The sequence below is a fragment of the Amphiura filiformis genome, chromosome 5 (genome assembly GCF_039555335.1).
Source record: "Amphiura filiformis chromosome 5, Afil_fr2py, whole genome shotgun sequence".
NCBI classification, from domain to species: domain Eukaryota; kingdom Metazoa; phylum Echinodermata; class Ophiuroidea; order Amphilepidida; family Amphiuridae; genus Amphiura; species Amphiura filiformis.
The window spans coordinates 48,549,950-48,577,529 of record NC_092632.1 but is presented as its reverse complement, the minus strand read 5'-3'; the positions used below and the strand labels follow the sequence as shown (position 1 = coordinate 48,577,529).

The 27,580-nt window shown below is 38.0% G+C and overlaps 1 protein-coding gene across 2 annotated transcripts in view; it reads right to left on the bottom strand.

Moving 5' to 3' along the window:
• Positions 1–257: 257 nt before the first annotated feature.
• LOC140153286 (glycerol-3-phosphate dehydrogenase, mitochondrial-like) overlaps positions 258–27,580 on the bottom strand; it is a 30,932-nt gene continuing 3,609 nt past the window's right edge. For both annotated transcript variants that reach the window (XM_072175991.1, XM_072175992.1), the window contains exons 2-16: positions 17,947–18,104; positions 15,732–15,903; positions 14,815–14,939; positions 12,994–13,091; positions 12,080–12,243; positions 11,162–11,323; positions 10,089–10,233; positions 9,181–9,374; positions 8,867–9,001; positions 7,117–7,295; positions 6,202–6,333; positions 5,247–5,405; positions 4,211–4,396; positions 2,535–2,633; positions 258–1,612 (exon numbers count right to left, since the gene is read on the bottom strand). In XM_072175991.1, coding sequence (XP_072032092.1) covers positions 1,502–1,612; positions 2,535–2,633; positions 4,211–4,396; positions 5,247–5,405; positions 6,202–6,333; positions 7,117–7,295; positions 8,867–9,001; positions 9,181–9,374; positions 10,089–10,233; positions 11,162–11,323; positions 12,080–12,243; positions 12,994–13,091; positions 14,815–14,939; positions 15,732–15,903; positions 17,947–18,051 — 2,166 coding nt within the window. In that variant the 5' untranslated portion in view covers positions 18,052–18,104 and the 3' untranslated portion in view covers positions 258–1,501. The remainder of the gene's footprint in view (positions 1,613–2,534; positions 2,634–4,210; positions 4,397–5,246; positions 5,406–6,201; positions 6,334–7,116; positions 7,296–8,866; positions 9,002–9,180; positions 9,375–10,088; positions 10,234–11,161; positions 11,324–12,079; positions 12,244–12,993; positions 13,092–14,814; positions 14,940–15,731; positions 15,904–17,946; positions 18,105–27,580) is intronic.

Here is a 27,580-nt window from a genome sequence, read left to right as displayed (position 1 = left end):
GAAGAATTAAAATATCACAGATACACTTTTATAGGTGCTGCGGTTCTTGAGTTACGTTGTAAAGAGGGCTGAAACAACAACACTTTTGTAAAACGTACCTAACTCATTAACAACAATAAATTAAGCAAGTTTGCAAAGTATATGATTTGTAGAATGAACTTTTGCAAAACATCAAGGCGTTAATTTTCAATAATATATTGATATAGATAATGAAAATCGATTTTTAGGTTGCTTCGACCAACAATACCTCGTCTACCCTTAAGGTTAGAAGTTGAGAGTTTAGGATAAGGGTTAGGGATAAAAAAGAAATGTGTAATGCTTACATGAAGGTAAGACCGACAGGACAGAAGAAAAGGAAGGAAGGTAAGCATGTAGGTAACATATGTTAGGTAGGTATGCACCAATCAAGGGCTTAAAACCAGACCTGCTTAATAATGTTCACTATGACTAGGTAAACCAATGCATATACTTTTTTCTGCCAGTAGTGTGTATGTCTAATATTAAAAATAGAGGGTGTCCAAGGAAAGACAATTGTTAATACCTATTTTCTAAGCCAAAATGGGTTATGTCCAGTGTGATATATTGTACACGATGAGTTCAGTGGTGTATTAATTGTGCACCAGGGAGGTTGATAAGCCATACTCTGCATGGTAATGTACAGCTACATGTAGACAGGTCTGGTTTTAAGCCCTTGATATGTAATAATGGCCAAACTGCACATGGACACAAGGCCAAATAATGAGATCCTGTATCAAGTAAAAGATACTTCATTTTACATGTAGTTCTGGTATTTTTTGTGCATGCATATTTTGACAGCATATACTACAATTACAACAAAAACCTTAACTATAATTGAACATGCAAATATTTCCCTGAGGACTACTAAACCATCATCGACATGATAGTGGAATGAGTATTTGTAAGAAAGTTATCTGGCCAATAGCATCTCTACATGGTATTGGGAGGCCACCTAATGTTGCCACCAATGACCTGCATCTGTGGACCTTCCATGGCATTGAAGGTCAAGATTAAATGCCGCTTCATGGGAGGCCTCTGTTGGCCTGGAAAGGGGAAAATGCAACATTTAAGGGGCTAAGTACACTGGCATTGCATTGGGGTGGCTCAAGCCCCCTCTCCGCTAAGTAAGTTTGTCTCATATCAAATCTAATATCAATAATTAAAGTTTTTGTTTAATCTTATAATAAACTATATGTTTTTGTATATCATGTATAAAACAAAAGTTGTTAAAAACATACTTACTAAGCAATACAAACAATGTGGCCAAGTAGTTGCTAAGTATACAGAACAAGGAAATAAACAGTAAAATGATGAGTATTATATTACTGTATAAATTATCTATAATTATGCAACGTATAAACTCTCTGATATACTACATAAAGTATGCAGGTACTTTACAAGCCCATTGCTTGATCCCACCACATCATGTTAAAGTCACATGAATAACAGGAGGTAGACCTAATATGGAAGTGAGTGATGACGCTTAGACACCGCCCCCACTCCTGTCTGTTGGGATAGCTTTGCGTTCTCCTATACTAAGCACGGTTTCTAGTCGAATATTGGCCCATGCACCACTTTTCACAGCACACATGAGCTGAAATGAGAGAGAAAAATAATCATTGATGTATAAAAATACCTACCACATTACAACAAATGGTTAAACATTTTTAGGAATTTCTTCGAACTTTGAAAATAAAAAAAGACTTGATATGCAAATACATAATATAGAAAAGCAGTTATTGACCTACAAATGACCTCTTCAAAAAAATGTACTAAAAACCATGGGGTTAGAGATTTGATAAAGAATAAGATGAATATTGAGCTATGGTGAGACAATACTTTTGAGACAATGTAAATAAATCTGTCGGACCTGAAGGCTGACCTGAGACCAACATCCTGAAAATTATTTGCGGTATCATTAGCAATGGGGCCATTATATTTTGCGACAACACATTGCTTTCAAAATGAGAAAGTAATGCATTGTTACATCAAGATGTTTATTTTGGCTTTGAATGGGAACATTGAAGTATTATTTTTGTACCAATTTAATTGTATTATTTATATCAGTTTTATTCTTGAGCTTTTACAAACAAAATGAGGCAACAGATTCCAATAATGTACAGTCCGATTTATACTGCTCCCACTAATTTTAACTCCAAACAATCTTGACAACAAATTTCCCATACACCAATTACCAAACACATGTTTTTAGTGTAATAAATGAACAGTGGTCTTGGCTACTAGGTCACAATACATCACCCAAATACACTTCACTGCTTAGCAATAAGTAAAATGGAACAAATGAGTTGGATGATTTGTTCTTTTGCTTTGGTGTTGCCAAGTCTGTACAAAGTCAATGCGTAAGGCAAATGTTACATAGGAATAAAGTCAACATTCATTAGGTGGACAAATTCTGTTAAGTCTGTGGATTCTGTAGTTAAATAGTCCAAATATTTTTATTACATTGACACCTACCTAAAGAACTACTTGGCAATAAAAGATGTTGTAATACATACCTGAAGGAATTCATCTAGTTCTAGACGTCCATTCTTGTTGCAGTCAACTTCATTCAACATCTCACGCAGTTGATCTTCAGACATATGTTCACCATGATGCTGAAAATGTAACCATTCAAATCAAGTTAGGCCTATGACCACATCCTTATGAATATAGCACTTATCAGACAATTTTTTGGGCCGAATTTGGCAATTGATTTACACAGACAATTTAAGAGCGATAGTTCCAACATTGTCTCATAAATTTAAAGCAACATATGTGACGTGTCATGTCAAAATCAGACACTTTTGGGCAGGTTATAAATTTTGAGGTTTTTACATATCTTAAATATAGAGATATTTTGCTCCATAACGCCATTTCCCCAATGAAATCGGCCATTCCTAAGCGAAGATAATGAGTTTGTAAGTTATGGTAACATTTTCTTTTGACATACATACATACAGCCACATACCCACCCCTGCTCACACCCCCACATACAAACATTCATACACTTATACATAGGGCTGCCAACTTTTTGGAATTGCTTGGCGTGAGACACTATTGAACAGTCACATACCGTCGTGAATTATTGTTTGCCGACTACAATATTTCATTTTGACCCATGATCATTTCTGCATCTGTTAGCTACTGTGTAATCTCCAATAGGATGTCCAACACAGGGGCCAGGACACACTCGAGAACCTAAGAAGTGCGGGGTAGGGACTATTTATTTTGACGATGCATGAGATTTTGTGCGATTTTACAACCTTGGTGTGATATTTTACTACCTTGGTGTGAGAGCGTGAGAAAGTGCCCCAATGCGTGACTGTCACAATCAATGCGTGAAGGCTGAGCCCTGCCATACATACATACACCCATAAATACATACATCATCAATCAAACATACAAAATATTATAACACAAAAAATTTGAATGAGATGCTCAAAAGGCCAAGTAGCCTGAAGCAAGTGCCCCCCTACACTCTCACTCACAAGTTACAACTTACAACTACACATTAAACTTACCAATGAAAAAAGAAAAGAAGGGAAGAACATGCAAAGAAAGAACCAATAATTTATTTTGAAATTTTAATAAATAGACATTTCACAGTTCACACTTGAAACCATGAAAATAAAATATATTTCCTAAGTTGTGTAAAAGTTCCAGTGTATTTGAGCAAATACTTTTGCCACTCCAATTGTAACTACATGTAGCAATGCTCCCATACCTGTAACACACAGTGAGTGGGAGAGGTCACATATCTATTGTGACGGCTGGGCTCTGATAGTAAAACAGACAATAACTGAACAATGGTCTGGATCCATGTGTTACAACTATTTTCACCAAACCAGTGCTTCACTAAATTTTTCCTTTTTCTCTCTTTCAAATTACTTTTTAAAATTTGGTTTCTTTTCAATTTTATTTGTTTTATCCTCTCACGTTTGGGGCTACATGTATCTTGGGCCATGTGCCCTGGCCCTGTGGTAAATCTGGCCTTGCATACCTGTACCCACATGTGCCCCTCCACACCCACACAAATGCTTTATACAGTACCAACTGACTTGACAAGTCAGCTGAGAAAGAAGACCCCTGTTATTTTCTATCCACATTCAGTATGAGATCCACACCTATCCTTTTCTCATTTAAATATTTAAGTATTACATTCAATACAGAGCAGGAAAGAAAGCATACTTACCTCCAAGTATTTTCTCAAGTCAATTGGTGTAATATATCCTTTCTTATCTTTGTCTAATGTATGGAATCTAGTTGTATATTTCTTTCTCTCTCCTTCTGTAAAGTTATCAGGTAATTGCATTAAGGATGCCTTGCACTGGTTGCCCATCTCAACATTCAGGTAAGCCATGGCTCTCTCATACTCATGCTGAACAACATCAATGGGAGAAAATGATTGGCATTTATACATGACATAAAAAGAAACAGTTGTACGGACCCGACCAACCCAGAATTTGCATTTTGAGGATTTTTTTTTTTTCCGTATAGAGTAAAAAAAGTAAAAAGAGCCATTTTTGGCCGAACGCGAAGTGGATTGATTTTGACTAAATTTTTTTGGAAAAAAATGTGATTTTATTATAGTTTGATCAGCTTGTAATAGGCTGGAAATGTTAGGCTTTTATCACTACGCCGAAAAGTAGATCCACATTAAGACTGCTATTAGTTGACCTGTCTGGTCTGTATTTTGTGTGTTAAGGAAAGTAGACAAAGTATGGACTTACATAAATAATTTGTGATGTCACAAGACAATTCTCAAAATGAAATATTTTGATATTAATCCGCGATGTTATAAGGCCCGCCGATTACGAGCTGATCAAAGTATAGGGTCATTTAGCCTCTTCCAGAAAAACAAAACAAAACTTGGTTAGTCTGTCTGCCCACCCATAGAACAGGATTTTGATATACCAAAAGATCAATTTTTGGCTATATTTAACACATATTGTCTTAGTTTTTAACTTGTTCGTACTTACTTACTTGTTTAAAAGAAAAAAATCCTCTTTATTTCCTATAATCTGTTGAATTGCAAGGTTCCTTTTATGTGTTAACTATTGCGTAAACGTCGCGACACCAAGCGTGTGCATAGGGGGTTGTAGAAAATAATGCGCAGGACGGTTAGCAGTACGCTTAATTTGTAAAATGAATTATGCAAAATCAATGTACAACATACTGATATAAAAATGCTGATAAACACAATAATATTTTGAGGAATGAAAACCAACCTGCTGCTGTGCTTTATTCCATCCCAGTTCTTTAGCCATAATTTCAACAATCCTAGGAAGGGCTTCTTCAGCAGCTTGTGTGTTGAGGAATGCTAGCCTTGTTCTTCTTGCCATTACATCAATGGCTGTACATGCATACTCCTTGATTGCATAGCTAACCTATAGTACAACAAGAAACAGAACATCACATAAAGTAAGAAAAAAGTTAATTTGAAATTTAGAATTTAGAACAGCAGCAATAAATGCTTTGAGCCTTATTCACCTTCTCATTTAAGCCTATGACCACCAGAATGTTTCTGATTGCAAAGCGTACCTATAACATAACAAGAAATCACATATCACAATTGTACAAGGTTTATATAGACACAAAGGCACTATAAAAGACAACCACATGGGCCAATCAGTGGTTCACAGCAGCTTAGGAACAACAAGAATGAAGGGGTACAGTATGAAAACTTGCAAATCCATGTGGCAAGTTTTAATCCTGGACATACTGGTTAGTAAGGATCATTAATTCCATAATTTGTTTACAAAAATTAAAAATTGCCACATTTTAGGCATATTTTAAAGATTTTAGCCCCCCCCCCCTTCCCTAAAAGAGGTAATAATGAAATACAGTCAAATAATGAATAATGAAAGAGTCACCTTATCACTTGACTAAAATATGTGATGGGAAACTTAGCATCAACTTTCATACATCACTGCTTCCTTTCTGTATAAATGTTTTTATTATGAGTCATGTAATGCTGTTGATTTTCAAGAAATAATCAAAGCAACAACAATTAGTTAAATTCATTATATACTAATGTAATAGAGACTTGAGGTATACACATAACTTGACAATATCAGTATTGAAGTGACTCCCATGTTCCCCAACACAACATGCATCTTTATCAACAGAAGTATCATCACTTATTTACTTGCCTCCTGAGTAAGATAAGAAATATACATTTACCTCTGCTTCTATGTATGGGAAGTCTTCTACCAGTCTAGTGCCTACCACTGGCCATCGCTTCCCTGTCAAGTTGGCCATCTGCGCTACTTCTACAGCCTTGTTCCCATATGTGTCGGATAAATGCATCGCAACCTAGAGATGAAACAGTGTTGATATATTGAATTAAAACTATTATGAAAAATGTTGTTTGGTAGTCCTTTACCAAGTGCACCAAAATTGGTTTGTCTTTACTGTAAAAAAGAATAAATTTGTACATAAATTTTGAAATTTCTGAAATTTTTTCATCAGAATTTGTGTATTTTATTATTATAATTTTAAAGATCTTAAAACAATTAGTTCACACATCTTAATTGGTTAACAGTATGGATGATGTGATGCAAAATTAAAATATCCTTATTTCACATCTTATTAGGCCTTGCAAGCCTACAAATCTGATGCATATCTAGGAATTGATTCATGCAAACATTCTAAAAAAAACCCCATCAACAGCCCAAATCCATTGGCACTGGCTGGTGACAGTTTATAGAGCAAAAATATGTACTTGAGAAGCACCAAGTTTGACCATGGTTTGACTATTATATCGAATATTCAATTAATTTTTGAAGCAACTGAACCCCCCCCCCCAAAAAAACACAACAAACCTGCTTGGCTGTTTGTTGTCATGCAAAAAGCATGAAACAAAGATGTCTATGCCCTGAGGCATCTGTTTCTCTTGTACATCTATGTGGTGTCTTTAAGTGGGTGCGTGTGTACGCCAGCACTTTGAAGCTGCGTCAAATGAATTGCACAATGACATCACTGCCACATCAGGGTGAAAAATGGTATAGATACTTAAATCACAGCAATCCTAAATTTGTGCAAATTATCAAGTATGATTCGCAAACACAAGTTTCTTTGTTCCTACACAGTACTTACATCAGTTTCTAAGCCAAAATCTTGTACCAGTCTGATAAATGCAGTAGAAGTCCATCCATGAGATCCTTCTAGTAACATACCATCAGTTAATGAATCATTCTTTGGTTTAAGGTCACAGGTTTCTACAGCGGCATCTACTGCATCTTTGGCCATACTGCGGTAAGTTGTCCACTTCCCTCCTAAAAGTATCAAATGAAAAATGTTAAAGTAAACTTTCAAAAGCTTTGGAAGCAACTTTTTTACTTTTTACATTTTCTTAGAACAAGATTTTAGACTAAGTAATTGGAAAGATGATTTAAAACACACCTAAATATGAATCATTTGCTTTTCATCACAAATCTTCAGGTTTACACACAAACAGAAGTAGAAAATTTGTTCTGTTTATTTATTCATTATTTATTTGTTTATGAATCCAAATGTGTGAATATATTGGATCCAAAACATAATGATCATAAATTTGGATGCTTTACGCCCAATATTTATTGGTCTCGCTAGGAGTTATTCAATATTGGGCTCAACTTGTTTCATCCAATATTTTAAAACTTATACATGTAGCTCAACCAATAGATATGGGCTCAATCAATCCAATTTTAAATCAAAATTTGCCTCAAAAGTACTCACTGAAACAAATTAAAAACTTCACATTTTAATATTACAAAAATATTGAACTTAACCCTATTATTTTCAACCTTCCTTGTAATAGACTGGGTCCTGCAATTTGGAATTGTAAGGACAGGTCTCCATTCACAGAGGCTGACACTATGCACTACTATATAGTTTTCAGCACAATTCTTCATCAACGGTCTGCGAATTTGGCACAGTTTATGGCGTATACGGAAGTGGGGTTCTGATTGGCCAATTGAATCACATCATCATCGCATCGGCACCTCATTCGCTAATCGCTGGTCAAGCTGCGTAGTATTGTGTGACCTAGTTCTTTTTATGTGATAATCTGAGCAGACTGGCACCACTGAAGGAATTTGCTGAGTAGTACAGGATTATTATGAATTACCAGTAACCAGCTTATTATGTGGTACCTGACAATAGACCTATTTGGTAAATCCTGTAATCCTTTACAATTTAACCCGGAATACGTCACACCAATGATTACATCATTACGGTGCAGTTCATTGTGCAAGGAAATGATGGTTAATGATTTACACATCAAGCTGAATTTATACTTGTTCACTTTTCAGAAAAGCAATTCTTACGCATGATCAGTGTTTACTTCCGTTTTCAGAGTGTCAAGCCGATCAATCGATACAAATCGCTGAGGCAAAAGTGATGTTGCTTTTGTGAGTTGAAGAAATCTCAACTCCCAAGCGATGTTGCTTTACACATGAATGCATTAACCAATTATTTCCTATCAACTGGATCTACTATTTTGCTAATTAATTTACCTGTCTCGAACTCTCGATCATTAACTTTTGGAGATGAATTAATTCAAAGCAATAATTATTGACAGCGATGGATATTCTAAAAATATTTTTGTGGCCTTTTGAATATTTTAATTGTCGTCTGCAATCGTGATCGCTGTGATTAGTATAAATGCAAAAGCGACAAGCGATGCATCACAAAATTCGGCAATTGCCCATCGCTTTCCAAAAGTGGTGCTTCAATGTGACATATGAAGGGCTAAATGGCAACAGCTTTTAGGATTTACTGAAAAGATCTATTGACAAATGACTGGGTATCTTTGGTATTTGTCTGATGCAACACAAGGCTTACACTACTTTATTTTCATACTTACCAGCAATGGTGACCAAATTATTGTCACTGACTTCAATGACATGATTCCTGGCAATAGACTGTGTGTTTTTGGCATTAGGGTCGGTTACAAGAGGTCTGATACCACACCAGGCTGACACCACATCTCCTCTACGAACTAGAAATGATACACATAAAACAAATGCATTGGATTGGAACAATATTATATGATGGTGATAAAATAAAGACAAATTCCTAACATTGTTCAGCAATATGTGGTGTAAAATGAAGGATGGAAATATGAAAAAGTATTTTTGTGTTGTTTTGTGTTTTTATCAGTTTCTTTTTTTTACTCACCCTGTACATCAGGGCTCAGGTAGTTCTTGACTTCATTCAGAATAAATTTGATATCATCTTCTGTTGGTGGTGGGTCATGTCTGATCTCACATGGATTGTCAGTGGTCCCAGCAAGGGTAAACTTTTGCCACGGAAGGAAAAAAATGACACGACCATCACTAGTAGAAGGGTCTAGCAGTCCCATAGCATCTGGGCTGTAAGAAAATGCAAAGTATTATTAGGGTTGGAAGAATTCAGGTAATGCTTGTTTCATATTTCATACCTGCCGCTTGCCACTTTGCTGCTCTAATGACGATTTTGCTTCACTGCTGCCCAGTTGCACCAAAAATGCTAGCGGTGACCAGCGGCAAGCCGATACATCAATCACTCACCGAAAGCGGCAGATCGCTAGGGGTTGAATTCAAGTCACCTCTGGAGCTGCACCACTCTGACGTATGAGCGGTGCTGAGCGGTAACATTGGCTTTCATAGTCATGCCGCTGCCATTCAGCGGCATGCTGTGCCACTTGAAGAAAAATACAAGCTGCATGATGAAGCGGCAATCATCATACATTTGTACATGTGACACATTCAAACACACCAAGTCAGATGTCATTTAAGTTGCATTGGCTAGAACAGACATGTCATACCACAGAAAGAAATGATTTCATTTTGATGGCAGTCTCAACACCAATGTAGCATTTACAACATATAATATAACAATTTATATAACAATTAGCCTACTTCATACGAGGCGTATATATTTATCTTCATCATGCTCCATGCTTTTGTGAGTACAGTTGTATGCGCAAAGGTGTTTCAAATGGTGTGATCTGAAGACAAAACTTGAGTGTCTGTTTTCAAAACTCTACAGAATATACCATTTATAACCATAAAGAAAGAATCCATATCATCATAAATAATACTAACCTGTAATAACCAGGGAGCACAATATGAACTCCTGAAGCTGGTTGACAAATATTTTCAACTTCTTCATTTCCCATTTTACGAATGCTATCAGAGTACGGACCAGTGGCATTGATGACACACTTGGCTGAAACACTGTACTCCTCTCCTGAAAATGAAGCAATGAAGGATACTTTTAGATTTTGTAAGAGGAATTATCTGTAATATCTGAAGAAATGTGGTCTGTATCCCAGACAAACAAGTACCTAGACCTAGAACTTTGGTTCGCCTAGTGAAGCCGACACTGCTTAGCAACGACTTTGACAAAGACGCGCATACCGGACGCTAAGCAAGCAGATTTGTTCGCGTGTATGGAACATGTTGCATTTGACGCGAGCGATAATGGCGCAACAATCACGCAAACAAACGCGTTTTTCTCTCCAGTGAACGCTTATTTCTCAGCGTCCGACCACCCGACCAAAATCACCTTGGATACGAGGCTTCACCTACTGCCATGGTTAGGGATGGGCAGTCATAGGTCTAGGTGATATGTCTATGGTCTGTATGACACATGTGTCAGTGGCATAACCAGAAATTTTTCAGAGAGGACAAGGTGACTTTCAAATTTGACAAAAATGGTCAGTGATGGCAGATTTGTTGAGAGGAGATTTGTTGACCTCTCAACAAGTCTTGCCATCATGTGCCACGTAGTGGAGGACAATCGTGTCACAGGCTGGGAGGATCTGAAAATCATATATAGAGAACAAAACATGCAAAAGAAGCCATATAGATCAGGAAAAGGGGGGCTAACACACTAATCCAAGATGAATAACAGTGCCACCAACATCAGGTTTGATGAGGAGGAGTGGCAGAACTGGTCTTTCAAATCGAGAAAGTACTATGTTGAAGTATGAAACTGTGATTGAGGTATGTTTATTAACATCATTTACCCAATATTTCTTGTACAATCCTAATGAACTTCACTTTCTTACAGTTGTATTGTTTTTGCTTCTTATAGTTGCCTTTATCTCAGTTTCATTGCCAATTTTAGTCTGATTGGATCAGACCAATTCATTTAAACTTAAAACATGCCGTACCTGTTATCATGTCTCTTAAGTTGGCTCCCTTGATGATCTCTTTACCATTCTCATCCTTATGTTTTATTAAGCTAACTACATCTGTGTGGTTTGCAACTGTGGCACCCATACGACCTGCTGTTAGGGCAATGGCAATGTTCATCCTTGCATCATTGTGTTGTCCTGTATGCGAGAAAATACAAACATAAGGGTTATTACATTGTGAAAAAGTTTCTAGCATGCTATTGTGACAGTCACATCAAAACTATGCAGTTGTTAATCACTATATTTTCCTTCTAAGATCTTTCATAAGATCCAGCTCAAAATACTTAAACCCAATCATAACCCCATATACTGGAAAATGGATTATCAGCTTCAAAAGAATTCAAAAGAAATTGTGCTCAGCCATTGACCTGTTTGCTTCACCAAAATCTGTGAGATTCACAGTTGAATATATTGTATTTGTCTCAGTGTCATACTAGCCTGTGTACACATTTCAGGTAAGGCACAACGTCTTATTTGGTCCTATAGTGCTATCGGTGCCCCAATAGGTACTGATGGCTCTTTCTATCATACCTGAACTTTTGCACAGTGCTTTCATTTTTTATTCAAATGAAAAATGGTAACAATTATGCAGATGTTCATTAATATGCTTGATACAAATTCAGAAAGAATCATCGGTACCTTTTTACCAGGTACCGATATTGCTATAGGACCAAATTAGATGTGGTGCCTAAGATATGTGTAATACATCAAACAATAAAATATCTTGCCAACTTGTATCATCTATATATTCTGCTGACCCCACCCATTCAACCGGTCTGGTTTTGTCACGTTTCAACTGATAACAACCATGTTTTGGTGATTATACACTATCCAGTCATGCATGTATACTCATGTAGACTGAAGTAATTATCGTATTTGGTTAGATCAACATACCATCAAAATAGACGATGGCACCAACCAGCTTGTCCTTCTTCAGCATAGGAAATAATTCCAAGGCCTTCTTTTTTGAGATGACATAACTCCACTTGAGCATCTGCCTACCAGCCACCAGATCATACATCTTGATACCAGCCCAGAAATAAGGCAATTGCCACCACCTGTCATAAATAAAGTGTCACTTTATAAATTGATTTTCATGCATGCAAAAATTGGTCCCCATAGGACCAATTTTTTTTAAAAGGTCACAATTCTTCATCCAATTTTGTGACAAATCTGATTTTCACTGTGTCAAAATTGTGACATCACATGTACAGCTTTTAGAGTAAACACAAATATAGTGTGTCTCATCTCAAGTTGAGAGTAACACCATCCTGGATGTCACAGTGGCATCGCCAGTGTACAGGAAAACCGCACATGTATACGCCCTGCGGGATTAGGTTAACACAAGTGTTTTGACACTGTGACATCCAACATGGCGTTACTCTCAACTTGAGATGAGACACCCATGCTATCGGAATTGAACTGTGGACTTTCATCCAAAAGCAAAATGGACAAAGTTGATATTATCGGTCACGATTGACTTTTGTGAGGTGAATTGTGAGGCTTATGTTGTTAGGCATGTAAAAATAAACTCACTGGTTCATGCAATACATATCCAATTTGTTCAATATTTAGGCTGAAGAATGAGCTAACTCATCCACATACCTTCATCTTTATCACTTCAAGCCTTATCACTCGTAAATCTATGTGTTCAGATTTTTTTACCAAATGGACATTTACATTTGTATGCAATTAGGCATGATATATTGTGATCATATCGACCTTCATATAATTGTAGATCATTTGGTGATGCAGTTAAACAAAATATCTTGTACAGATATCACTGCATGGGTCTCTAAGTTACTTACTTGTAGACAGGTAGCATTATAGGTAATGGATATGACAAATGTGGCGCTATTTCTAACAAGTTGGCACGTTCATGTAATGCTTCTTTTACTAGTCTGTACTGTAAAGATAAAAACATGAATAAATCAAATAAGTTATTATATAAAGTGCAACACTATTTTTGCACAAGATTGCCTGACTGTATTCAAAATGGTTCATATTGTGCAACTATTTAATGCAATAGACATTTTAAAAACATCAAAAAAGTTTCTTTTTTCCTCACAGTAATTATTGAGAGGTTAGAGCAAGAAGACCCATCTGCAATTTTAGCTGTCATATTTTTTTAGATGTGTAACATAGAGAATGCAAAAATTGTCAAATTAGACAAAATATCATCAGGATGACAGTCCTTTGAGCTAGATCTTTGACAGCTATTCTGACAGCTAGTATACGCTGGCGAAGTGACGTTGTTAATCGGATTAACTACCATAGCAATAGATAATACAATTTTGACTATATCGCCCTGCACTACAGCGTTCATGCGGTACCAATGCATTGAACCATAGATGTCAAAGAAATGCTAATCACTTGTACCTGTAAGATAAGTTTCTTTGAAAAGAGCGGTATTGATTGTATTCAATCTATTATATGATTAAAGACAGGTGATGAGTGTAACCTGCTATAGTGCAGAGCGAGCTATTCAAAAATTGTATTAATCTATTGCTATGGTAGTTAATATGATGACGTCACTTCGTCAGCGTATTGGCTAAGGGTATGCAGTGGATGTGCTCAAATGGACAGTGATGCCAACAGTGATGCCTTAGGCGCACAATTGGGCTACTTGGCGATCACTTGCCGCTACTCAAAAAAGCATGCCGCTATTTGTCTAAAATTGGGCTACTTTTGCCAGTCTCAGGCCGCTGCACTAATTTGATGTATTTTCCTTTCAATTTAGCCGAGTTATAAAGGTTTTGAGTCTTTGAAGCTCCAAATTGAAATTGCTATGGGTTTTGTGACCATTTATTGATCGGTCAGTAACTTCCCAGGAAGTACCGGATGCTTTTCCGCCCAATTGGGTGTTTTGCGTTCTAAATTTGGGTAAATCCGCCCAAATATTTTTTTTTTTTTTTTTTTTTAGAAGCTTAAAAAATTGGGCTACTTGAGAATCCTTTACCGCGGCCTGGTGAGTCAATGCGCCGCGCCTTGACGCTGAAAAGTTTTGGCAAGACTGCAAATGGACAAGTCAAGGTTAGTATTGATGAGTAATAACAGGTAGGCTTGTCTATGAATACACTCTGCATGCGCATGCCCTTGGGCAACTTGGCCCAACCCATGCACCAATTGGCTTGGGCTAGTGTGCTTTTGCCTGTTAAGAACAGGTGCAAGATGAGGATGTGGAATATATTAATTATAACCAGGGATTTTTGTTTTTCCATAGGTCTTCCTGGTTCAATTTGATAAGGCACCGTCTACATTGTGTCGTGATGGCCACAATAATGTGAGTGGGATGGCAGGAGCCATATTTTCCAGTTTATTAATTTAACTACCAAAACTGTAGTGTACTTCTTAATATTATTAATACATTATTGAAATGAGTTCAGGAAGCCAATAATGGCATTTATATTTCCATAGGTCTTGCGGTTCTTGAGTTAAGGCCAATAATATATTAGAAGAAAGTTCTTATATTAAAGCCTTGTGATCACCTTTGAAGAACACATACCATTCCTCTTGTATGTCATCAGCTTTACTTGTCTCAATATTTGAGTGCAAATACCACTACATTATGCTCCCCTTAAAACCGCCTCAAAGAGTTGAGTGAATGAACAGAACAAAGCAGAACTTACTTGCTCCCTGTCCAGACCCATGATAGCTTTCTGTAGGTAACGTACACCTCCATGTATAAGTTTTGTACTTCTACTGCTTGTGCCTGCTGAGAAGTCATACCGCTCAACTAATGCAGTTTTCAGACCTAATGATTGTATATAAAACAAATGTACACAAACAAAAATTTATTATTAATATATCTAAAACATATGTATAAATGTTTCAAACAAAGAAAATAAAAACAGCAAAAACATATTGATTTCTTATTACATTGTAAGTCAAAAAATAAACGTTGGCAATAAATAAAATCCGCTACATGGGAACAATTTTCAAAGTGCTGTTTTCCAATTCCGTTTTCAGCCCTAAACAGCGAAGAGCTCAACTCATTCTGGCACCCCTAAAGTGCGATTAGCAGAGAAAATACACCCTTTTGCGAAAGATGTCAACGACTTCATATGTCAAAAAAACTACCCTTTTTTCACTTTTTGTGTACATGGGTACATAGCCAGTCACTTGAGAGTGACACCCCCCTCGAGTGCATGGCCATACACATACAGATAACATAACATTACAATGGCGCTTAATATAGTGCAATACCAAAAATATGAACATTGCACTTTACATGTAGATAAAAATAACCTTTCTCCTGTAGTTGTACAAATGAGGTCAGCAGTATTCACTCTATTTCCCTCCCCCCTCAAACAGCATATGAATATCTACTGCTCAGTGCCAGAAGAGGTAAGTGCAATAGCTGCCATGTGTAATTTGTGTATAGGACTGCAATATACTGTATGTAAATTGCCAAATGTTCACAGGGTAGCTATTGCACTTACCCATCTCTGGCACTGAGCAGTCGGTCTCTAGTTTGCTTCCTAGCCAGAATAATAATGTAAGACCAGTTTTTGCTACATATTTTCTAACAAAAAAAAAGCTTTACCTCTACTGACAGAATCTAAGGCTACCCCAGCACCTGTAGCACCACCACCTATAACCAACACATCAAACTCATGTGTATTCTTTAGAGAATGAAGCTGTTGAATCCTTGTAGGGAGCGGAATGGTTGCATGAATATGGCGCTGCTCTGCTGCAATCACCTGAGCTTGATGATTCTGAAAAAAATTAGTCAAAATTATTCAATTTGTAATATTTGGAATAGATTCTAATAGTCCTAACAGTGCTAAAATAAAGCAGACCCTCTGCCCAAAAGCCAGTGAAAATCACTGCAGGACCGTGACATCTCGTCACCAAAGTCAGTACGACTCAATACTAACTTCAACATCAATCCTTGACATTATCCCTTCTTGATTTGCAAGACTGAGAGTCTCATGAATTGTCAGAATGTGTGTGGACCAGTGTAACATGCAACAGTATCTGGGAAAAATTTGAGTTTGGGCCAGTGTACAATTTGAGTTTGGGCCTGTGAAATTTGACAAGCCCATAGATTCCAAACCCAAGGTTCCAAATGACCCTAGAAGCTTATTTCAAGCATTGAGGCCACAACTGAGCATTTGATCAGATTCTTGCGAAGACTGGCATGCACACAGATTTGTGTGAATGAAACTTCTTAGTTACCAACCAAGGAGTAGAATTAAATTAGGGAAAATCAAAGGTATTTGTATATAATATGTCTTCACAAAATGAAAGGTTAAATATCATCTTCACATTATGTAACACAATAAATAACAAAACACAGTATTAAGGTGACCCCAGATAACCTTTGACCTGATCCCTGCAAAGTGTTCCAAAATATTCCCCTGGTCATTAAGTTTGTTGTCACAGAGTTTGAGTCCCGTACCCATTACAGATGTACAGAAAATGCATTTCTTAAATTTGACCTCTGCATGACCTTTGACCTGACCCTGTAAAATGTTCCCTGGTCATGAGATTTGTTGTCACTGAGTTTGAGCCCCATACCCCTTACAGATGTTGAGATAATGCAATTGTAAGATTTTACTCCCTTAATGACCTTTGACCCCAATTCTTTGTACAACTTTTAGACACTGGCTAAAGGCGATGCAGGTATGCAAGTGACGACATTGTGTTATGTAATTTGTGGAAGTAGCATTTTTAGTGAAAATCACATTTTGGCCATAATGACCTTTGGATGACCTTTGACCCCGAGTTGGTCATGTAACATTCGTGCCCCCACCCAATGGTCCTTGTGACCAAATATGGTCACATTGGCTTAAAGCATATGGCTACAATGGCTCGTTAAAAGTTTGACAGAAGAAAGAAGAACTGACCAAAAACAGAACACTCGCAAATTGGAAATTTGCGATTGTAAAAACAGATTCTTTTTTTTTGTTTTTTTTTTGCATGTAACATATCTGTTTTGTTTTGTTTTAAAAACAAAGGCAAATACAAAATTGCCTTGAAGAGTGGAGGGGTGTGTTAGAATCCAGTAAGTTAAAACTAGAATTACGCGGTTCGTAATTAAGGTGGCCCCCACACAAAGGTGTGTAAATAACAAAGGTTTGTAAATACAAATAATATGCAATATGTAAATAAGCTCATTAATATTCATAAATATGCAAATAACATGACACAAAACTATACAGCACATCAGGCCAGCATATCCAATCACCAAACTAAGTTTGAAGTTGATCGGTTATTACGTTTAACCTGCAGAGTGGATTAATGAAAATGTAGGCAAAATATGCAAATAAGCTAATTAATATTCATAAATATGCAAATAACATGTCACAAAACTATACAGCACATCAGGCTACCATATCCTATCACCATACCAAGTTTGATATAATATTGGATGGCTGAGTCATAAAAATATCGGACGAGCCAACGGCGAGTTCGATATTTGTATGACTTAATCCGATATATTATGGTATCATGCTAAATAAGCCATCCAATATTATCATTATTAGGTTTTCTTAACTCCTAATAACCCTGAAAACATAATAATGAAGTCAATCGGTTCTTGCGTTAGAGCTGCACAGTGGATTAAAGAATTTGCTTCTGCCCGGACAGCCAAACAAACAAAGAAACAAACAAACAACCAGGCAACCATCTGGATGATAACATAAGCCCCACACATGTGTGGGGGCCAAAAAAGAAGATTTCTGAAAAGAAAGCTCCCATTGTTCCCCTTCAAATGTGCCTCTACTACCTCTAGTCTATCTTACTTCTAAACATACCTTTTTAATCCTATTGGAAGTTTTTGAGAGTGAATACCCCAACACTGCTGCTCCTCCAATTGCAACACCACCAACCACAACTTTTTTCAGTCGTGTGTACGACATGGTTGGTTACGAATTCTAGCGTTTCACTAATTGTAATGGTCTTGTCCACCAACCTGCAAAATGAGTAAAAAAAACAACATCATAATTTTTTTGGAGATTTCCTTTTACAAATTAAGCGTACTTCTAACCGCCCAGCGCTTATTATATCCACAAGGTCCTATGCACATGTTTGATGTCACACATATATACGCGATGGAAGCCGATGGTTAACACATAAAAGAAACCTTTGCACAGATTATAGTGCACTTTTTAAAGACTTTACGTGTAAATTATTTCCAACATCTTCATACTATTTAAAATGCATCAAATCAGTTACAAAAAGATAGTAACTTATCAGAGGCACCAGGTCTTTAGGATAAAATTAATTAACCAAGTTATACAAAGTGCAACACTATTTTGTAAAAGAGTGTCGGACTGTATTCATAAGGGTTCATATTACACAACTATGCAAAAGACATTTTTAAAACATCAAAAAAGTAATCACCCTGCCTAAGTGATATACGCATGGTTGCATTGGCCATGCCAGCAATAAACTGTGGCTACTAGTTGCCAACCTAGGTCTAGATAGTGCTTGCCACAAAAGAGGTTTTGGGTTCAAATTCCGACCAAAACAAACAAACAAACATCTTTGTGCATCTCTCTCTAATCCTTCCTTCCTTTTTTCCCTTTCCACTCCCCCCAAAACACTGGTGCGTTAGGGTTAATTAACTTGTACTAGAACTCCATATAGGCTTTCTATAAACCTAATACTCCCAAATACTACAACATACTAAGTGATATAGACTATGCATACATGTATACCACATATTTCATGGACCAAAATCTGGTAAACATTAACAGTCAATATTCCAAAATATATAAAAAGAATAGATAATAGATAAATAAATTAAATGAAAAATAACTAGATAAATAAATGAATAATCTATTTTTTTTATCTATAAATCTATAAATAATTATAAATATAGATAAATAAATAAATGAATAAATAGATACAGAAATACATAGATAAATAGATAATAATAAAAAATATAAATAATTATCTATTTACATACATATATGTAAATACAATAATATAAATAAAGACATGCAGTAGTGTTTAGTTCCTGTACATTGTTACTTACAGTTTCATACCAACCACCCATGATGGGGTCAATCATCCGACTGTACTATAACAATAATACAAGTTATACCAAAGATACTCAATATATTGAGAATCTTTGGTAATAAGTACAGCACATAAATACATGTACATGCAGAATTATGAATGGACATCACCTTGGGCAAAAATCAATGCACCCCTGCACACTGTTTGACCTTCAGTTGGCCAATTAAGAATCAAGAAAAAAATTATGTTACACCAAATTCATTGAGTTTGTATTTATGTTTATCTACATTTTGACGCTAGTTTTAAATGATTGTTTAAAAATACTATAATTGGGTGCTGTCATTATGTGGTATTTCTCAGCAAGACATAAATTATATAGTTTTGAGGCCAGGTTGTAATTAGACACTGTCTTCTGAAGGAGGGCCCATTTGAATTGAGGTTAAGTGATTCACTCTGTTTTTAAGAGCTAGCCATACATAGTTTGACAGCTCTGATACATTTCACATTGATTCATCTAAAATGATGGTTTATTGTGATTTGCTAATCTCTTTTTGAATGGTGCTTGTACCTTCAAGGACCATAAAGCAAACTTGGCTTCATCTTGAAGATTAATCAATCCTGCCAAAATGGAAAAAGGCATAATTAGTAAGCGCAAAATCATTGCTGCTGAGAATCAGTGTCAAAATGTAGACACAAACATAAACAAACTAAATTAATTTGGTTATACTGCTTTCCTTCATTGGCCGAGTGCAGGCTAGATAGTGTGAGACAGTGTGCATTGATTTTTGCACAAGGTGATTCTTTCTCTTCATATTTTGCATCCAAGTATTATTGACTTATTTATTGATATAATCATTTACAGTCTGATGATCATTGATATATTGGTATGAAACTGTCAGTAATGATGTACTACTACCTGACTTTATATTATATTTTAATTTTTTTAATAAATAGATACCGGTAATTATTTATATATTTTTATTGCAACATATAATAAATAAATGAATGCATAAATAAATAGATAAATCAAACATTTTTATCTAGTTATAAAATCTAGGCCTAAATAAATATATTAGATAATTTACGGTATCTATTTATTTATTTCAATTTGCACATTGTATGATAACATTTGAGGCTACAATGTATCTAGTAACAAGCTATCATTTTTCGGTAGATCAGCGGTGACATTTTTTTTCTGTTGATTGTTTGAATATGGACAAAGGTGATTTTGCTGAGTCAACTGATAAGTACATTTCTGGTGCGGTCATAAAAAAACACTTTGGTGGGGGGTTGGAAAATATACCAAATGAGTTAAAAACATTTCTTTTTAGGACATTCATGATCGAAGGGGGAGGGGGATAAAAAAAATTGAGACCATATAAAAGGGGAATAAAAAAGCCACACTTTTTTAATTTTAGGGGGATCTAAAAATTTTGATGTTGGAGGCCGAGGTTCCAACTTTTCCAACCCGAACCACCAAACATGGTGTACCGTGTTATGCTTCATTGATTTCTACTTGGAGGTTAATGACTGAAGTAATATACAGACACGGTTATGATATATAATAATGATATTTATTATCACTGCCCTGGTATGATGTTCATCATGATTGGTCTTAAGTTTTGGCTGCCCAGATTAGGGCGCTTCACACCTAGAGTTCTGTGTACGCTTCTGCGTAAGATAATAGTTCCTGGATGATATCACAACATCCCCTTTCTTTGGATTAGCACACTGGGGAATAATTAAATTAAAATCATCAGATGTGAAATATGTTGAAAAACATTCTAATGGCAGTTGTATTGAATGTGATTGAATTGTGGTTACTAATATTAATTAGGATCAAAAGTTTAAAATTTGTTGTATGAAATGCAGTGTATATTTGCGATTGAACTTTACCAATAAATTTTGATTTTGCTTAACTTGATTGTCATGTCTGCGTTGTGTATTTGCATCTTGGTAAATTGTGAATCATTTATGCACAACACTTTAGTAACAAATTCTAACATATAGCAAGTAACTTGATTACAACGACTTGTTAGAACAGACACGCATACGTAAACAACAGTGCTGCTGTTTCTGCATTCAAACAACCGATACGCTTGCAGCATACCGTGCAGATGAGGACACATACCACTCACATTTCATCTCTGAGTCGTTTTGGTTTACGGCTTATGCGTCCAGATCTGGTTGAATTTGTTGATCTGGCGGCTTAGGATCTGCTTTCTCCTGCTGTGGTTGGGCGTCCTTGTTTGTACTATGCGCCGTAGGTCTGGTGCGAAAATGCACGTGTTTGGAGATACTTGTGTCTTTAGGTGCGTTCTTGCTACTCTCCTTGATAGCACTTGGCACTTCGCGAATCTGCGACCTGTTTCTGCGTGTCGTTGCCCCTCCTGGTGTTTCCACCTCATATGATCGTGGTTCCTTGCATAGTCTAGTGATTTCTGCTGGGTTCCACTTGCCTTGCTGGTCTTGTAACCTTACTTCTTGACCAACGTGAAGTGGCGGAAGCTCCGGACCAGCACTCCTGTCATGATCCTCTTTCATCTTCTCCTTTCTCTGGTGAAGTTTCTCTGCAATGTCTTGTGCTTGTTGCAGATTTCTAGGGTTCTGGTAGCTCGGTAGTGTTGTCCTGATTTGTCTTCCCATCAATATCTCCGCTGGAGATGGGAGATTGGAATCGATGGGTGTTGCTCTCAAGTTCAGCATGGCTACTTGTAGATCTTGTTTGGTAGCTTTGCATTATTTGATCAATGCTTTCACTGTTCTAACAGTGCGTTCAGCTAGTCCGTTCGACCTGGGATACCTGGGTGAAGAAGTTGTATGCTTGATCGCCCATTTCTCGCACATGGCTTGGAACGGTTGTCCTGTGTACTGGGGTCCGTTGTCAGACATGATCTCTGCTGGTGCTCCCAGTAGGCTGAATGTAGCTGCTGCTGCCCGTGACACCGTCTCGCTACGGTGTTGGTTAGTTTGTGTAGCACGGAAACTTGGAGTGGTAGTCTGTGATGAGAAGGTAATCTTCGTCATCCAGAGTGAACAGATCAGATGCTAGTTTGGTCCATGGGGTTGTTGGTATCTCGTGAGGTTCCAGTGGTTCCTTGCGTTGGCTTGGCTGGTTTTCCTGACATAACGCACAGTTTTTCACGAGGTGTTCTATATCCTGGTTGATTCCAGGCCAGTATACCGACTCTCTAGCCAGTCTTCTGGTCTTCTCTATCCCCATGTGACCTTCATGGAGTTGTGTAAGAATGTCCTGGCGTATTGGCTCGGGTATCACCACTTGGCATCCTTTGAATATTACTCCATTAGACACACCTAGTTCGTCCCGACATCCCCAATATGGTCGGATGTCTTTTGGAAGTTCCTTGATGGTGTCTGGCCACCCATTGTTGATCACTTGCCCTAATGTTCTAAGGACTGGGCTCCGTGCAGTTTCTTGCTGCATGGCTTCTTGTTTGTTGCGACCGAAGTTGATCAGATCGACTTTGTATACATCTTCCACATCGTCACAGTCTACGCCTTCGACTTGGATGTCTAGTGGGATCTCTGCTGATTTATCCGGGTTTGGCAGGCGGCTTAGTGTGTCTGACAGTACCATTTTGCTCCCTGGCTTGTACACCACCTCGAAATTGTATCCCTGGACCTTGACTAATAGCCGCTTTAGTCGGGGTGGTGCACTTGCCAGGGGCTTCTTACATATCATTTCGAGTGGTTTGTGGTCGGTTTCTACTTTGAAGTCGTTCGCGAACAAGTATGTATGGAATCTGGTGATTCCAAACACAAGTCCGAGTGTTTCTCGCTCGATGTTTGAATAGCTGGATTGGCATTCAGTTAGGCTTTTCGAAGCAAACGCAACAGGTTTGTTGTCTTGTAGCAAGCATGCGCCTGTTCTTTTTTGTGATGCATCTACTTCCAGAGTGGTAGGTTTCTCAGTGTCGTAGTATCGTAGATAATCGTTTCTGCTGACATGAGGCTCTTTAGTTCTTCATAGACTGATTGGTGGTCTTCCTGCCACAGGAATGGTATATCCTTTTTTTGCAAGTCTCTTAGCGGGTTAGCTTTCGTTGCTAAATGTGGTATATATGCTGCGAGATAGGTGATTACACCTAAAAATCGCTGAAGATCTTCCTTGTCCTGAGGTGTTGGCATGGCTTTCAGATCTTCGACCTTCTTCGGGTCCGGTTTGATACCGTCGGCCGTGTACACTGATCCGAAGAAACTGATCTGGCTCCTGCGTATGGTGCATTTCACACTGTTAAAAACTACACCTTCTTTCTTGGCCACCTCCATCAGCTGGACTAGGTTTTTATCGTGTTCTTCTAGGGTTTCTCCAAAGACTACGATATCATCAGCAATGCACACACATCCGGGAACCTGCTCCACGATCCTGTCCATCTCCATCTGGAAGATGTCCTGGCTTATGGACAAGCCAAATGGGAGTCTGCGGAAACAGTAGCGTCCAAATGGTGTGCGGAAGGTGGTGAGGTCTTGCGAATCCTCCGTAAGGTGGATAGACCAATAACCGGCCGTAGCGTCTAGCTTAGAAAAGTGTTTAGCTTTTATGCGAGCTGTGGATTGATTTCTTCTAAGGTGGGCATTTTGTGTGGACACCTTTTGAGGCTATTATTGAGGCGCTTAGGATCCAAACACACCGCAATGTCCCATCCTTTTTGACGCTGGTGGTGATGCTGCTGCACCAGTCAGTGTGGTAGTTCACCTTCCTTATTATGCCTTGCTGTTCCATCTTGTCTATTTCGTCCTTTAGTTTACCTTTCAGGTGGACTGGATACTTCGGTAGCGTCAACCGGCGGCGGCGCCTTCAATAAGATGGATCTTGGCTTTATGCGTTTGAAGTTGCCAATTTTGTCAAACTGGGCAGGGTATTCAGTCTTCAAGTCTGCCACGGTGTTGATGTTGATGGTATTGATGCTGTTTGCATCAACTGCAGGGCTATTTGCCGGCATGGCATTGATGGTCACCAGATTCGTTTTTCACGCACAGGGGAGTCCTGCCACTGCCGGCCCCTTCACGTCAACTACATAGAACTTCTGTGTGATCCACTGGGGGTCTACACCCCTGCATTCCAAATGTATGCTTCCAAAACATTTGATCTTTGTGCCGTTATAGGCTGTGAGCCGTGCTCTTGTCTTTTTTACGACGTTCTTCCATTGATGCTTATACATTTGCTTAGCTGTCCGCAGAGGTAGTGTGTTACCCTCTGCGCCCGTGTCGGGTTTCAGCTTAAGCTGGTGTTGACCCGTTTTCCTCGGGCAGGTTATATCTATGGTGGCGTATGCTTCCGTGTCGTCGTCTTCTAGACACAGGTTGGAAACTTTGACGGTGTAGAATGTGTGATGTTCTAGATCGTCATTCAATTCGCCTGATATTTCGTTCACGGCAGTGTTTGTCTTGGACCCGTAGTCTTGTCGGCTTCTCCGGGATTGAGGTCTTCCAAACCTTCTGTTACCAGGGCCTGGGGATTTGCTTCTGGGTCTGGACCGCGGTTTCTTGGGACCTGAGCTGCTGGGGCGGGATGGTTGGACCGTGAGTTCCTACACTTCTTCGCCCAGTGCCCCTTCGAGCCACAGGACTTACATGTGTCCGTGTATGCAGGGCACTTCCTGGGTGGATGTGTGAGTCCACAGTTCCTGCACTCTATCTGGCGTTGGTTTACACCCGCGATCTTTGTTTCATCCCTGTTGTAACTCCGTATCCTCTGGCCGCCGGCCTGCAAGGCTTCATATTTGCGGCCCTCTTCTAGTAGTTTGGCCAGCGTAAACCCTTTAGGTTCCTCTAAGAGGTCTTTCCGGAATAGTTGGATGGGGGTTGATGCAATGACTAACTCTACGATGCGTTCGGCCATCTCATCTGTCGTGAACTCACAGTAAGTTGCTTTGTTTCGACATCGATTTATGAAATCGTCAAGCTTTTCTTGGGGTCGCTGTTTAAACTGCATCAATTCGAGTCTGTGTATTCTAAAGTTGACGTTGACATTTAGCTGGGCATCAAAGATCTTCCAGAGTTTTTCTGGGTCCTTTTGGTCCTCATCGCTGAGGCCAGAAGTGTTTATTTTCTTCAATCCTCGTTTCCCACAGCGATTTTGATCTTCACTGCCTGTTTTTCTTTGTCCGTCACTTCTTTGTCCAACATAGTTAGTTCGAGTCTTTGTTTAAATAATTTAAACTCCTCGCTTCGTCTGGTACATCCCAGTTCATTACTGGATATTTGGATGTCATGTTGGATGGTATTTATCTCAAATACACGGCTGCGCAAGGTATGGTTTACCTGAATACAGGAACAGCAACGGTATTTAGGGGTAGGTTAAAGAGAAAACAAGACTTACGAAATGGTTAGTACAAGCAACGGGTTACAAGATATTGGTACCAAGGTGTTTGTGCATAACTAAAACACTCAATATTGAAAGCATAACAAAATTAACTGTGTAAAATATTAAGAAATCTGGTTCCAAACAAAGAAAATAATCACTGTTTTTTTTTTATTTTTATTATAACCACTCAAAGGTTTGACTTAAAAAATCTTTTTAACAAAGGTTTTTTCTTTGTTAAAAGTTGTTTCAGTAAAAAGTCTCTTGGAGCACAGTTGATCTAGTTCTTGAATATGCTCAATGTTTCTCTTGGTATCGCTTTGTTTATCTGAGTAAACAGCTGACAGTCCGTTGGTAATGTTTATAAAGTCTCGCTATAAATAGATTGATTTCTCAGAATCCTAGTAGGTAACCATGGCAACATCTGTTAAGGCCTTGGAACTGGTAATCCACACAGCATGCAGTCCGTTTCTATGTGTAAAAGTTAGCAATGCATGTTCCTCCGGCTGTGCGTAGTGATCCTCTGTGATTAGGCTAAGACGTGGCGCATCAGCTCTGGGCTGGGGTCTCCTCCTTCCAGGCTCACTGCACTCGGCGGGAAAATTGGGGTTCGTCAGCACTTTGTCGGTGAAAAGTTTTCATGACAATTTATAGCAAAGGATTTCAAATTCACACGGATGATTCAAAGTTCTATTTGCTACGGGCTTAGTTGCAGTTCTTTAGTTCTATAAAAAACTTACTCGTTAACTCGTCGAGTTTGATGTTTGACCAGGGCAGGGCACACAAAAATAAGACACGATGTACTATGATATGGTTGAAACTCTCTAATTCAACCTAAAGGTGACAATCGAAGCACAGATTTCGGCGACGATATAAAGTTCCTTTATAATCCGTTATAGTCAAGCGGTAACAAAATTTCCACCGGTATATTTCCATAAATACGGTACCGAAGGATGTGAGTGTTCGCTTTAAATAGTGTGCCGTCGTTACGTGTTTAAAACATGTTGCAGTTCAACTCTTGGTTCAACGAGTGACTCGCTCGATAGCAGAATTCGTGGCCTGCGGCGATGTTCCCTGTGGCGAGGGATGGTCTGTTGCACTTGACCATGGTGATGTGGCGATGAGTTAGGAAATTGTCCAGATTTAGACGAAATCCTCCGTTGATTTGGATCAGAGTTCCTCTGTCAAATCCATGGAATTTATCCCACCTGCTGCCACCATGAAGTAATATACAGACACGGTTATGATATATAATAATGATATTTATTATCACTGCCCTGGTATGATGTTCATCATGATTGGTCTTAAGTTTTGGCTGCCCAGATTAGGGCGCTTCACACCTAGAGTTCTGTGTACGCTTACGCGTAAGATAATAGTTCCTGGATGATATCACAACAATGACTACATTGGTTGTTTTGAAGGTATTGTAAAACTGAAAAATCTTAACATTTTGCTTGGAACCAAGGTCAATAAAGAATATCTTGCGCCCCACAGGGTATTTCCAGAAAAAGCATGTTTAAGATTTTTCACAATACCCGAAAAATAGCAGATACAAAGTCATTAGCCAATCATTCATTCCCGTAAACTGTCACTTTTCGCTCAAAAGTCTATCACGCAATGTTGACAAAATTTGCACTTGCGCGCAATCATGCAATGTCCAAATAATCACACAACACGGTCATTGAAAAGTACATTATGTACTACAGTACGTCATGAGACATGGTGATTATTAAATACTTTTTCAATAACCTGCATTTGCATCTTAACTCCGTCTATATCATATAGTAATCACATATATTCATGAGGTTTATGAATAGATTTTGACAGCTTCACACTTAAGTCTCGAATGCGAAGCTATCGGTGAGTAAATTCAAAGCTCGAATTCTTTAGCAAATGTATGTATGTATATGACTAATAAATTTAAGGCACAAACGAAAATATTTTGCCAAATGCTTTTAGCTTTGTCTTCTCGTCATGCTCATACTTAAAGCCATATTATAACATTTGCTGAGAAGAACGCCCTCAAAAAATTTTTAAATTCAGGTTTTTACACGATTGTAATGTACTTTAGTAAACAAAGATTCTCTGCAAAAATCAAG